At 37.5% G+C, this 13,921-nt stretch overlaps 1 protein-coding gene across 1 annotated transcript in view; it reads left to right on the forward strand.

The window, feature by feature from the left end:
• Positions 1-13,921, forward strand: part of CHN1 (chimerin 1) — a 158,341-nt gene that overhangs the window by 35,407 nt on the left and 109,013 nt on the right. Inside the window, exons 3-4 of the mRNA XM_028509168.2 lie at positions 5,723-5,761; positions 12,635-12,690. Coding sequence (XP_028364969.1) covers positions 5,723-5,761; positions 12,635-12,690 — 95 coding nt within the window. The remainder of the gene's footprint in view (positions 1-5,722; positions 5,762-12,634; positions 12,691-13,921) is intronic.

Raw genomic sequence — 13,921 nt, forward strand, 5'->3', positions numbered from 1 at the left:
GATAGTGTGCCTTGGTGTGTTTCTCTTTGGGTCCAACTTCTTTGGGACTCTCTGGGCTTCCTGGACTTCCTGGAGGTCTATTGCTTTCACCAGATTGGGGAAGTTTTTCCTCATTACTTGTTCAAATAAGTTTTCAATTTCTTGCTGTTGTTCTTCTCCTTCTGGTACCCCTATAATTTGGATATTGGAACGTTTCAGGTTGTCCCAGAAAGTCCTCAGCCTTTGTTCATTTTTTTTGGATTCTTGTTTCTTTGTTCTGATCCAGTTGGATGTTTATTTCTTCCTTTTTTTCCCAAATCATTGCTTTGAATCCTGGTTTCTTTCTTGTCACTCCTGATTCCCTAAATATTTTGCTTTATTTCATTTTGGGTATCTTTCCTTTGTTCTTTCATTTTTCGACCAAGCCCAATCAGTTCTGTGAGCATTTTGATTACCAGGGCTTTAAATTCTCCATCAGTTAGGCTGGCAATGTCCTCATTGCTTAGTTCTGAGGTTTTGCTGTGTTCTTTCATTTGGGCCATATTTCTTTGTCTTGGCACAACTGATATGTTGTAAGGGGATGGGGCCACCCTCTTTGCTGTACTGCCTGTTGGGGAGGGGCCAGAGAGGGAACAGCACGGCTTGCCAACAGACATTTTTTTTTAATTGTTGTTCAAGTACAGTTTTCTGCCTTTTACTCCTATCCCGGCCCACCCCCCAGCCCTCCCCACCTTCCGCCCCCGCCCCTTGTTTTTGTCCATGTGTCTTTTATACTTGTTCCTGCAAATCGTTCCCCTTTTCCCCTGAAATTCCTTCCTCTCTCTCCTCTGGTCACTGTCAGCCTGTTCTCAGTTTCAGTGTCTTTGGTTATATTTTGCTTGTTTGTCCAATAGACTCTTGAATCAGACTGGGAGTATCTCCCACTGTTGCACCCCAGCCGTAGCCCAGAGTCAGCTCTGAGTCTGGGCTACGGCTCAGAGCTGAGCCGTAGCACCACGCAGCACCACCCAGCTCCCACGCAGCACCACCCAGCTCCACAGTCAGCCCCACCCCTCAGCACCTCCTCGGGTTCTTTTGAGTCGTCTGCCCCATGGGGTCCGCCTTACTGGTCTGGTTGTTCTGGTTGATTTTTTCTTTAATCCCTTGGTTGTCTGAGTTCCATGCAGTTTGATTTTTTGGTGCTTCTGGTTGTTTATTGATTTTAGATTGGTCATTATCCTCCTTTTAGTTGTAAAAGGAAGCAAAGGGTTTCTACCTATGCCTCGATCTTGGCTAGAACTCCTATCCTTTTTTTTTTTTAATTCCTGTTTATTCTTTCTGTTCTGGTTCAGTGTTTATTTCTTCCTTAGGTTTTCAAATTGTTGATTTGAATCCTGGCTTCCTTCCCTTCATTGTTGGTTCCCTGTCTAGGTCAGAGGTGTCAACTCATTTCCACCGGGGGCCACATCAGCCTCACAGTTGCCTTCAAAGGGCTGAATGTAATTTTAGGACTGTATAAGTGTAACTACTCCTTAACTAGGGGCAAGGAGCCTGGCACTGCCGCTGGGTAGAAACAAAGTTCTGGGCAGGATAAAACAAAGTGGAGGGCCAGACTTGGCCCCCAGGCCTTGTGTTTGCCACCTGTGCTGTAGATTTTTCTTTATTTCCCTTAGTGTAACCTTCATTTCTTGCTTTATGTTGTTGCCATACCCAATGAGTTCTCTGAACATCCTGATCACCAGTATTTTGAACTCTGCATCCAATAGGATGGCTGTTTCCATTTCATTTAGTTCTTTTTCTGGGGTTTTGTTCTGTTCTGTCATTTGGGCCATATTTCTTTGTCTCCTCAACTTGGCAGCCTCTCTGTATTAGTTTCTGTGTGTTAGGTAGAGCTGCTTTGACTCCCTGTCTTAGCAGCATGGCCTGTTGTAGAAAAGGCATCTGTAAATTGTGTGGGGCGGAGCCTTAGGTCATAATTTCCAGGGTGGGGCAACCAGCTTTTATCACTTTGTGGCTCTGTGCTGGGGGAGGCCTCTGACAGGGGACTGTGCCACTTGCCTGGCTTCTGGAGGTTTGTGTGACACTCACCTCATTTCCAGTCACTTCATCCACTCCCTGTATGGGACTAGAGCCCTTCCAGCTGTTGCCCTGGTGCTGATTCCGAGTGGGTGGGTTGTGTATGTTTTAAGACCATTCAGGCCCTTTAAGCAGTTTCCTAAAAGTCAGCTGTTTCTTCCACTGCCCTAACCCCCACTGATTTTTACAGCCAGAAGTTATGGGGATTTATCTTCCCGGCACTGGAACCCTGGGCTGTGTGGTCTAGTCTGGGGCTGCAATCTTTCACTCCCAAGATGTCCCTCCTGATTTTTGATCCACCACATGTAAATGTTGTATGGCCCATTACCATTCTGCTGCCATCACCTCTCCACAGCACACCACACCTCTCTGCTGGTCTCCACATCTCTTCCCCTCCAGTCCATCTAGATGAATTGGCTTCTTTAAGTCCTTGGTTGTTGGACTTCCATACAATTCGATTTTCTGACAGTTCTGGATGTTTCTTGTTTTGAGATTTAGTTGTAATTCTTTTTGTGGTTACTTGAGAAGGAGAAGTGTGTCTACTGAGGCCTCCATCTTGACCAGAAGTTCATACTGACGGTCATGATTTATTACAGGGAAAGGATACAAATTGAAACCAGCCAAGTGAAGAAGCACATATTGCCAGGTCCAGGAGAAGTACAAAACTCAAAGTTTTCCTTGTTCTCTCTCTGTGAAATCAGGTGCATATTCTTCCAGCAATGAAATGTGATAATACACATGGAGCATTTCAAACCGAGGAGCTCTCCCAAGCCTTGAGTTCAGAGTTTCTATTGGGGCTTTATTATGTAGACATGGTTGATTGATTGCCCACAGTGGTTAATCTTAGTCTCCTGGTTGGCTGATACCATGTGACCCAAAGCCACACTAAGTTACACTGTTGCTCCCTGGTAGCTTGAGGCTCAAAGGCAAATAAAATTGCCTCTTAGGAGCTGAGGGCAAAACCAGACCTCTTGGGGCAAGGTTAAATTCTTTTTTTTAATCCTCACCTGAGGAAATATTTGTAGAGAGGGTGGGGAAAGAGAGAGACATTGATGTGAGAGAAAAACATTGACCACTGCTTCCTGTACGTGCTCCCATGGGGGACCCAAACCACAATGTAGGTATGTGCCCTGACTGGGGATTGAACCCCTGCCCATTCTATGTAGGGGATGACACTCCAACCAACTGAGCCATACCAGCCAGGGCAAGGTTACATTGTTTAATTCAGATCCCAGCCTGGTTGAGTGCCCTTCCTGTTCCCAGCCACACATGGTGTCTTCTACATGGTGAGTTAGGATGTGCCTGGTCACTGCAGCTTGTGCTGTTGGGACCTTGGAAAGTAGCATAGGCAAAACTTGTAGTATTAAAAATATATAATTGTCCTGGTTGGTGTGGCTCAGTGGATTGAGGGCTGGCCTCTGAACCAAAGGGTTGCTGGTTTGATTCCTAGTCAGGGAACATCCCTCAGTTATGGGCCAGTTGGGCGTGCGAGAGGCAACCACACACTGATGTTTCTCTCCCTCTCTTCCTCCCATTCCCTCTCTCTAAAAATAAATAAATAAAATCTTAAAAAAAGTAAAAATATGATTGAGTTAATTATATTTTATTTAACTTTAGCCCATTAAATATATAATCGGCTTAATTATAATTTACTTATTCAGACAAATCTCAAAATAATTACTCCCCACCAACAACACGTACACACTCTAGCAAAATAAATATATTTAGGCGTATATTTATCACTGCATTAAGGTCATGTCTCATCCTAACTTTATGTCATTACTAAGCAGGTTCACCTGAGTTGGCAGTTTTCTTAAATAATTGTTGTTTCATATATAGTTAATCCTTATTATTCATGATTCTGTATTTTTCCAAATTTTCTAACATTTCTTTGTAATTCTAAAATAAATACCTTTGACATTTTCATGGTATTTGCCAGTGATTACAGAGTGGCAAAATATTTGAGTTGCATGACCTGCATATTCCCAGCTGAGGTCAGACAAGGTGGCCCTCTGCCTGCTTTGTTTTAACTTTCATACTGTAAACAGCTGTCCTCTTCATAGTCTATGTAGTGCCACATTTATTTGCATTTTTGTGATTTTTTAAGTGGTGATTTTGCTGTTTAAAATGGCCCCCCAGCATAGGGCCAAAGTGTTGTCTGCGATGTGTCTTTTGGAGAAAACACACGTGTTAGATAAGTTTCAATGAAGCATGAGTTACAGAGCTGTTGGCTGTGAGTTCGGTGTTAGTGAATCAGCAGTATATACTAACTAAGGTATTTTTAAACAGAAACACACATAAAGTAAAGTTATATATTATTTGGTTGATGAAAATGTGGCCAGAGGCCCACAGGAGCCAAACCTTATGTTCCCCTGGGAGCAGTGGTTCAGAATTTAATAATTCATTGTTTGCAGGGACTCTATAGAATACAACTATATTCTCTATGAGAGTCAACTGTATTTGCTGCATTACTTTATTCCTATTCATTTGTTCATGTAATTTTTAATTTGTTCTTTAAGGAAACGTACTTGAACACTTCTTCTGGGTGCCAAGCAACTTCTTCATGACTTACACTTTCCCTTTTGTGTTCTTATGCCCGTTATTACTGGCCGTGCAGCAGCCCTCTGACTCCATACGATCACACCTCATAAATGAAGTGTCAGGGTGCATTTAAAGGTTGGGAGTTGGGGGCTGAATGTTTTGAGACTAGGAATATTTTTACTTTAGCTACATATACTGGATTCAGCCTTCTCAATAAACTTTCCAGGAATTGTCTAGCCTTCTTGGGAACCAAGATTTTTAACATCAGATTTCTTAATGGGTTCATGTTGGATGCTAGCAGAGCCTCGTGATGCGGCTAGCCATACCTCCCCACACCAAAATGCTGTGTCTGCTATGTGGCCTTGCAGGCAGAGCTTATAACTAGCAATATTAGTCCTCAACGGTGCTTTACTGATGAGAAGCCAGCCCAAACTGGCCCCTCTCCTACGTGTTTATATTCCCATCTCTTTCCACTGCCTCTTCACACTCTCTCCTACATCTGCATTCAAGCAGAGGGAGGGGAAATGGACTTGAAGAGCAGATGTTCACCTCATGGTCTTTGTGGCTCCCTAGACACACTCTCACCCATTGAAGTATTTCTCATTTCCTGGGTTTGATTATCCAGGATGTATGAGAAATAAGATTTGTACCTGCTGTTTGCCTCTCCTGATGTTAGTAAAACCGGTTATACTGGAATCCCACAAATGTGATGGGGGGGGCAGATATAGAAATACATTTCTGAGGATTAAAATTGTTATCTGGTCAATATGACTAAAAAAGAAAAATTTTAATGATTTAGGGGATCTTTTGGTGAAATAATCATAAAATTAAGCCCAAAGAAGCAAATACATTATTGACCATCATTACCTTAGTGATTCTAAGAATTACCAGCAGTAAAAATTATTCTTGATATTTTTATGTGATAAGTCGTTAAATAAATATAATAATTTTCTTTGAACATCTTTGAAACTGTGCTCCAAGAAAATGAGGACCAATATGAAGAAAAGCCTTTGAATGCCCTTTAGTGCCTGACAGAATGCCTAGCACAAATACACCTTGGCAAATATATATTAAATTAATTAATGATTAAAATATCTCCTGCAAATGTAAATATGCAGCGATGTTAATTTAATGTTTATTCTTTCAGATACAGATGAATATAGACCTCCTGTTTGGAAATCTTACTGTAAGTATACAAAATAATTTTAAAGTGGGTGAGTTACATAGTGCTTTATAAGTAATATAATGATATTAGGGTCATTAGATATGAAGTCATTCCATTTTGTACCTCTTATTGAAAAGTTGACCCACAGCAGGGTTTGGGAATGGCATAGAAGAAGTACTTGCGGGGAAACTGGAGGGTCCCCACCAAGGGTATGGTTTGCACGTGTGGAACGCATCTCATCCTTCTGAGCTTGCGTGGAATGTCCATAGTGTGGAACCTGCAGCTGTGTGTTGACAGTGGCTGGTAAAACTAATGCAAGGAGAAGCTAATTAAGAATTCAAGCAATTTAATTATTCTCAGATCCTCATTCTTTGTGTGAAGAAGGAACCTGTTAATGATGTTAAATCAGGAGGCTATCTTGATAAAAAGAATGGGTAAAAAATGGCAAAAGAAAAGTCATTTTCTATTTTAGAAATTGTCTTCCCAAATGTAAAAGAAAGGAATTTGAATTCTATATTGCTCTTTAAGCTTTGCATTAAAACAAAAATGTTTTCAGAAGAGTCTAGGTTGTCTTTTATTTTCTCATCCTTGTTTCCTAGAGAATATTATTTCATCAAGTAAAAGATATTTCTGATTTTTAAAAAGTGGAAATAGGGTTAATATAATCAAAGCAGGTCTTAAAAAGTCATGTAAGCACTATTGCAAAACAAGTACTATAAGCTTTTGTTGTCTGTAGAGTTGAATAAACAATCTAAGAAACCTGTACTTCAGATGTAGATTATTAACATCTTGTAGATGTTGAGTTATTTTCAATTTTGATATTGGTATGTTTCTGAAATTTGCTTACTGAAGGAGCAACAGTTCAGATCTTGGTGGTTTTATGTTCCCGGAACAACAGAAAGCTTTATTTTAACAGGTTGTTACATTGGGCTGATTATAGTCAGCAAAATCTGAACAGCTTCTGAAAACATTGCCAAAGATGCATTTGCCTCCACCCGCACTGCTGCCTTTTGTTTCTGGGGAGTATAGTTCAAAGCATGTATAAAAATGACTAATCTTCTTTAACCTCCTAAAGGTTTTGTCTCATAACCTAATTGGTGGGAAACCTATTTAAAATTCTTTTCTGCATTTTTTGGTTTTCAGTTTATCTTGGTTCCCTTGGCTCCAACTTGTGCCTTACACATTTTTTGTGTAAGAGCATTTACACAGCCTCAGACTGTAATTAAGTCATGGTGGTGATTTCGTTCCCCCTGAAGAATTTGATCACTGAATGGAGTATATGCAGTTTGTATTTTCTGCCTCTTCTTATCTTCTGGCAGGTACCATTTGTCTTTAGAAATGACATATTTCTTTTTGTGGTAAGAGTACTGCTGTTGAGTTTTGTAGTTTCTTTTAGTGACTTCAGTGCCAGAGCCTCCCCCCTCCATCATTTTTATAGTAGAAACAAGGAAGAAATTATTAGAATGGACTTTATCTCCTGACCATCAAATGAAAAAACATCATTCCACTTCAAGGAAATTTTATGATTAAACTATATTAAAGCCTAGTGGAAAAGTTCACTTGAAAAAATTGATCCTTTGAATTTTCTTATAAAATTATGATATTGTCTTCCAAGAAATTGAATATGTACAAAATTTAAATAACAAGAAAACATGTAAAGATTGCATTTTAACATTGAAGTAATTGTTATGACGATCATGTAGGTTATTAAATGTCTTTGTCAAAATCTAATCCTAGAAAAAAAATAATGATTTTGGTTGAGTTTTTTAATTTGCTTTTTGTTTGTTTTGTCTTTGCCACTGTCAGACAATTTTATAATTTATATTCAGCTAACTGTGTATAACCTCCAGTAAGGTGTTTTATTTAATAATACCTGAAGAAGCTCATCTGTCCAGGTATCTGTGTATTTTAATAGGAAAACTTTTATAGACTGACAAGCCCATGGCATCCTTATTTCATTAATTGAGACTGAAATTTTAAGAAACTGGAGTTGTGAGCCATGCCCAGCACCCTTAATAATTGAGCCATGATACTTTGTTTAATTCTGAGGCCAGGCCCAGCGATAGCTTGTTGAGAGTTGATAAGTGACAGTAAATTCTGTGACTGACAAACCATAATACATTCATCATTTTCTCTGTGATGTGAATTATATTTTTTAATTTAAAAATTTCTCAAAATGCTAATAAAGCTTACATGGATTGAGATTTTAAAAAAATGAGTTATGTCAGTCCATGTAAGCAGGTAAGGGCAAAGCAAGAACTATTCAAAATGTTTTGATTGTTAACTTACAATATGTATTACATCTATAAAACTAAAGGGAGACAGTTAAGTCTTAATGTCAAAAGCTTCAACTTAAGTTTTTCCCCCTGTTTTTAGCATGGTGGGATTTGTATAGCTTTTCACAGCGAGCATCTGTAAGAAAGATTTTCTCTGTGACTCTGTGAGAAACTAATTTTACCCATGGCTCTGTTCTGCTTTCCAGTTTGGGTTCAGTTAAGCTTGTGAAAATGTAATTTTAAAGCCTTACAAACACAGACCAGTGGGAAAATAGAATTAATGAGGAGTCTCTAAGTTGAGGACTCTCTTTAAATAAAAATTATTTTATTGCTGTATTGCTTGAATTAAACCAGGGCCCTAACATGTAATAAATAAGGCAAGCAAACCAGGTAGGGATGGTGGGAAAGCAGAGCATGAGTGTTCTGTCTGTAGGGAGTGGCTCATAGTTAGGTCCCCTTTGTTGTGGTTGTTCATGTAAAACTCTAAAAGAGAAGCTGGAATTCTCTTTTGCTTTTGTTAAATGTTAAGAAATTTAAATCAAACATGTGAGCCAATTTCAACTTCAAGATACCAACTTGTGATCTTGGAACTTGATTAAAAATGTATTGTCTATACATTTTAATGAGAAATTCATTAATAAGTATATAAGTGTTGACAGATCTGAGATGATTTTAAAATGTTAAGTAGTTTAATCGTGTATCTTCTCACTTAATAATTTAGCTATTAATTTTTAGTGAATTCAGTTAATGATTATGCAATTTAAATATCAGCTGAGTTCTGGTTTAAATGACCAAATATTTCAAATTTAGAAGGGCCTGTGCCCTGGCTGGTGTAGCTCAGTGGATTGAACGCAGGCCTGTGAACCAAAGGTAGCCGGTTTGAGTCCCTTTTGGGGCACATCTAGGTTGCAGGCCAGGTCCCCAGTAGGGGGCGCGTGAGAGTCAACCACACATTGATGTTTCTCTCCCTCTCTTTCTCCCTCCCTTCCCCTCTCTCTAAAAATAAATAAGTAAAATCTTTAAAAAAAAGAAGGGCCTGCATTAATTAGTCTTTATTACTATGTATAGTTTTTAAATGGTCCTTTTAATGTGTTCCCTGAATTCATGTTATATTCAGTTATACAGTATCCAAATAAATAACATGTATTACTTATTTACAACATGTCTTAAGGCTAGACTGACCATTGGTAGCCAGTGAGGAGGCACTTATATAAAAATCACTCCTCTCCATGAGCACAACTATACCCAATAAAACTAATAAAAATGCAGGTTGAAATTCTCATATGACAATATAGTCAATCCTTTTTTTTTTCATACTGGCTTATCTTAATGTTTGCTTACTGAAAAGGTGAAAATTACTGATGATAACCAGATACTAGAGTATTTGTTCTTAGAATGAAAATCAATGTTTTACTTTGTCTAGTAACTTCTGATGTCCTCGACTACCATTTAATTTTAATAATTGAATTTACATAGATGGTAGTGCTTTCTAAAGCATTTTTTTTTTGACGAAAGGTATTGGGTTGGCCAAAAAGTTTGTTTGGTTTTAAAGTAAATGTAAAATAATTTTTAATTTTCACCAATAGCTTTATTGAATAACATAGTCACTGTTTTGTTCCACTACCTTCTTTCATCTTTGAAGTAACTTTATAATTCTGTCTTCCCAAAACTTTTTATCTTTTTAAGCAAAGAACTGTACCTGGTGCCTTTTTCAGTCTTCCAGGGAATTGAAATTTTTTCATTAAGAGAATTTTGTAAAGACTGAAATAAATGGAAATCCAAAGGTGCAATGTCTGGTGAATGTGGTGGATGAATCAGAACTTCCCAGCCAAGCTGTAACAGTTTATACCTGGTCATCAAAGAAACATGTGGTCCTGCATTATCCTGATGGAAGATTATGCATTTTCTGTTGACTAATTTAGGACACTTTTCATCTAGTGCTGCTTTCAGTTGGTCTAACTGGGAGCCATACTTGTTGGAATTAATTGTTTGGTTTTCTGTAAGGAGCTCATAATAGAGGACTCCCTTCCAACCCCACCATGTACATACACAACATCACCTTCTTTGGAGAAAGACCTGCCTTTCAGTGTCGTTGGTGGTGGTTCATTTTGCTTGCCCCATGATCTCTTCGACTCCACATTATTCCAAGTATCCATTTTTCATCGCCCACCACAGTTTGTTTTGAAAAAGAATTATTTTTGTTACATTTAAGGAGAAAATCACATGTGGAAATACAGTCAAGAAGGTTTTTACTTAACTTATGTGGAACCCAAACATCAAAGCAATTAACTTAACCAGGCTGGTGCAAATGATTTTCTATGCTTGATTTGGATATTTGGAGTATGTCAGCTATCTGCTGCATGATATAACATTGATTGTTCTCAATTAATGTCTTGATTTGATTGCTATCAACTTCAACTGGTCACCCGACCATGGAGCATCATCCAGTGAGAAATCTCCAGTATGAAACTTCACAAACCACTTTTGACACGTTCGATCAGTCATAGCACCCTCTCCATATGCTGCACAAATAATTTCAGTTGTGTTTTTACGTTTCTTGAAATAATAAAGCATAATATGCCAAAAATCTCACTTCTTTTCTTCCACCTTCAATATTAAAATGGCTACACAAAAATTCACCAATTTTGGTAAGTTTTTTTAAAAAACACGCTGTTAAGATAGTTGCCACAATACAATCTAACAAAATTGTTTCAAATGAAGTTAATGAAACCTAACTCAGCACTAGTCAAGATAGCTTATGGGGAAACTGAACAAACTTTCTGGCCAACCCAAATAACTGCTCTTTTGAGAATTATCAAAACAGAAATGTGAACTGAATTTTCACATCTTACAGATACCACTATGGAGGAATAGGCTTGCAAAATCCTCCCTTTTTTGCCAATCATATTTTGGCTCCTCAGAAGGAGGGAGAGTTCCAGATATCTCTGGATGACACACAGACAGAGCGGGTTCCAGTGCTCGCCTTTCTTCCCTTCCTCGCCTCCAAACTCCTCCCTTCAGATCTTTTTAACCCATTAAAATATATTCACAGGAATGTTTTTGAAAAACTAACTCACACAATAAAATACTTTAATGTGCTATCTTTTTTAGGGATTTTTGCAACCAGGAAAAGGCAAAAGGATACATTTCTGTCAGAATTTCAAACATTACTAAGTGAGAAAGGGCTTTGCTTATTTTTTTTTATTTTTAAACAGTAAAGCTGTATGTATCTTCTCAGTACCTTTTAATTATAGCATCACATGGTATCGTTGGGTGATAAACTCAAGATACGTTCTGGTACTCAAGTACTACTTAAAGAATTTTGTATATTAATATCAGTTAACTACATGTAATTATAACTGATCTTTATTATTTATTTTGTGCCAAGGACTGTTTTGTTTTTTACATATAGTAAGTTATTTAATCCTTTCAGTATTCTGTGAAGTAGACACTATTTGTATCTCCATTTTACAAGTGAGGAAACTGAAGCACAATATGCAGAGCCCCAGTGTTCAGACAAACCCCAGGCGGACTGTTCAGGAGCTCCCGTTCTCAGGCGCAGTGCTGTATCGCCTTTGCATACATAGCAGTGTGGAGCAGTGCTGTGTGCCTGTTCTCAGCATACATATGTTGTATGTACATATACATGCATATGCATATACAGTCTAGTTGTATATGTATATAGTCCTGATTGTATATATTTATATATGTTCCTGTGCTACATATGAATGAATATGATCAGAGGTGAGGCCTTTATATGGATATCCACTTAAAATCTGAGTCATTTGTTATCAGCTAACACCAGATGTCTGGGATGTTTGATGTTATGGTGACAAAATGTGTATGTATTAACTCAGATTCAATTATATGTGATAATGTTGAAATACAAAACACATTCTCTCTAAGAGATAAATTTAGACGTACATAAACACACTTCCTCTGATAGCCACACATTCTGTTCTTTCTTCATTTCAAATAAAAAAGTCTAAGGTATTGGTATAATTTCTAATGGTCTGTTTTGAAATACCCTAAAAATTATCCTCTCTTTGGCAAGTTATTTCAGTACCTGATTTTTTAAAAAATTCATTTGCCCTAGTTGAATAAGTGGTAGTAACTTTGGCTCAGAAATTTTGTTTTTAAGGGAGATTATCTTTGAAAATAGATCATTCATGATATAAATGGGAAAAAAACAAGTGTGTTACTTCTAGCCTATAAATTCTAATTTTACTTTCAAGTTTGATACTTAATACTGTACTTAAAAATATGTAATCATTATTGGTTTATATTGGAGAGAAGCTTTGTAATATAGGCAAAAAGAATTGGGGACAGTAAATGACCAGGTACTTGATTCTGGAGAACAAGACCAGGTGTCCAGTAATGACTGGTTATAAGGTAGAGAGACACTTGTGTGGATTATGACTTTTCTATTGGTGCTTGCTTCTGGGCTTGCATGAAATTTAGTTTGGCTCACTTTCTTTGCTTTGTTCAAAAAAAAAAAAAAATAGGGCTATACCACAGTTCTTGTGAACATAAAAAAGCAGCCAGTTCATGGTTCCTAATATATTCAGATGTTCTGCATGACAGAAACTGACACCTTTTACTTTCTGCCTTCCCGCAGTGTATCAGCTGCAGCAGGAAGCGCCTCACCCTCGAAGAATTACTTGTACTAATGAGGTGAGTGTACCGGGAAATCTCTCTCAGTTATTTGTTTCCCAAAGCTGGACCTTCTTCAGTGGCTTGGTTATTTGTGAAATTAACCCTTTACACTAGTTGTCATCGTAAAACTGTCACTTGAATGCATTTTTATCCCTATTCTTCTCTCCTGAAATAACTCACTGTTTAAAAGAATGTCTGGAAACACAATATAGAATATGACAGTAAAGGTTTAAGTATTATTAAGTGTTATGTATTATTTACATTTGGGGGAAAGGTTTAAGTGATACTAAGTTTTTTTAGTTTATACATTCTTCCATTTTTTGTTTATTCTTTGCTTTTTAAAACAAAGCTTGAGGCATCATGGAAGTATTAGTTGGAGTAATTTTTCCATTAAAAAAATCTAAATCATGAGGTAAAAATAAGCAAAGATATAGACAGTTCACCAAAAAAATAGAATATATGACAATATATAGGAAAAGATACTCAGTTTAATTAATAATAAGAGAAATGCAAATTAAAATACAGGCACCAGCAGAAGTAAGACCTGCTTGAGTGTGGTTGGTAGGGTAATAATATGGGTGTGATAATTTATAGTTTTAATTTGAACATTTCACCTAAAATGTCATATGATGTGCTTGAGTGTGATACTGTTATGTTACAGAATTACATGCTTATGAATTTGTAATAAAAAGGGACTTATTTGTGCCGGACCCTGAACGTGGCAAGACCATTTTCACCTTTCAGATGGGCAAAGTTCAAAAGCTTAAAATATATTTCATTGGTAAGCCTGTGAGGAAGCAGACACTTGTATATTGCTGATGGGAATGGGTAATACTACCATTTTAGGAGAATTTTGTAATGTCTAACAAAACTATACCTCATTTATCTTACCAGTCCAAGTTATGGGGATTTACCCTGATGAATTACCTGTCCAAATGTGCAATAAAATGTGCTTAAGTTTTTTATGGTAGAACTATTTGTAGTAGAGTATTAGGGGGGAAACCTTAATGTCTGTCCATAGGAAGCTAATTGAATAAAGTATAACAAAAAGAATAAGGAAGATTTCAATGAGCTGGTATGGAATGATATAAAATAGTAGTGCATGCTGTGATCCATAGTTTTTCATAGAAACACAGTTTTTTCCTACAATATAAATAAATATCTCAAGTTTGCTGAAAGCAGTATCAGGCCTTGATGGCCAGTGGCAGGTAACTGGACTTGGCAGTCCGGCTCTGGATACAGGTTAAGG

This window comes from Phyllostomus discolor, chromosome 4, assembly GCF_004126475.2.
Source record: "Phyllostomus discolor isolate MPI-MPIP mPhyDis1 chromosome 4, mPhyDis1.pri.v3, whole genome shotgun sequence".
Taxonomy (NCBI): Eukaryota; Metazoa; Chordata; class Mammalia; order Chiroptera; family Phyllostomidae; genus Phyllostomus; species Phyllostomus discolor.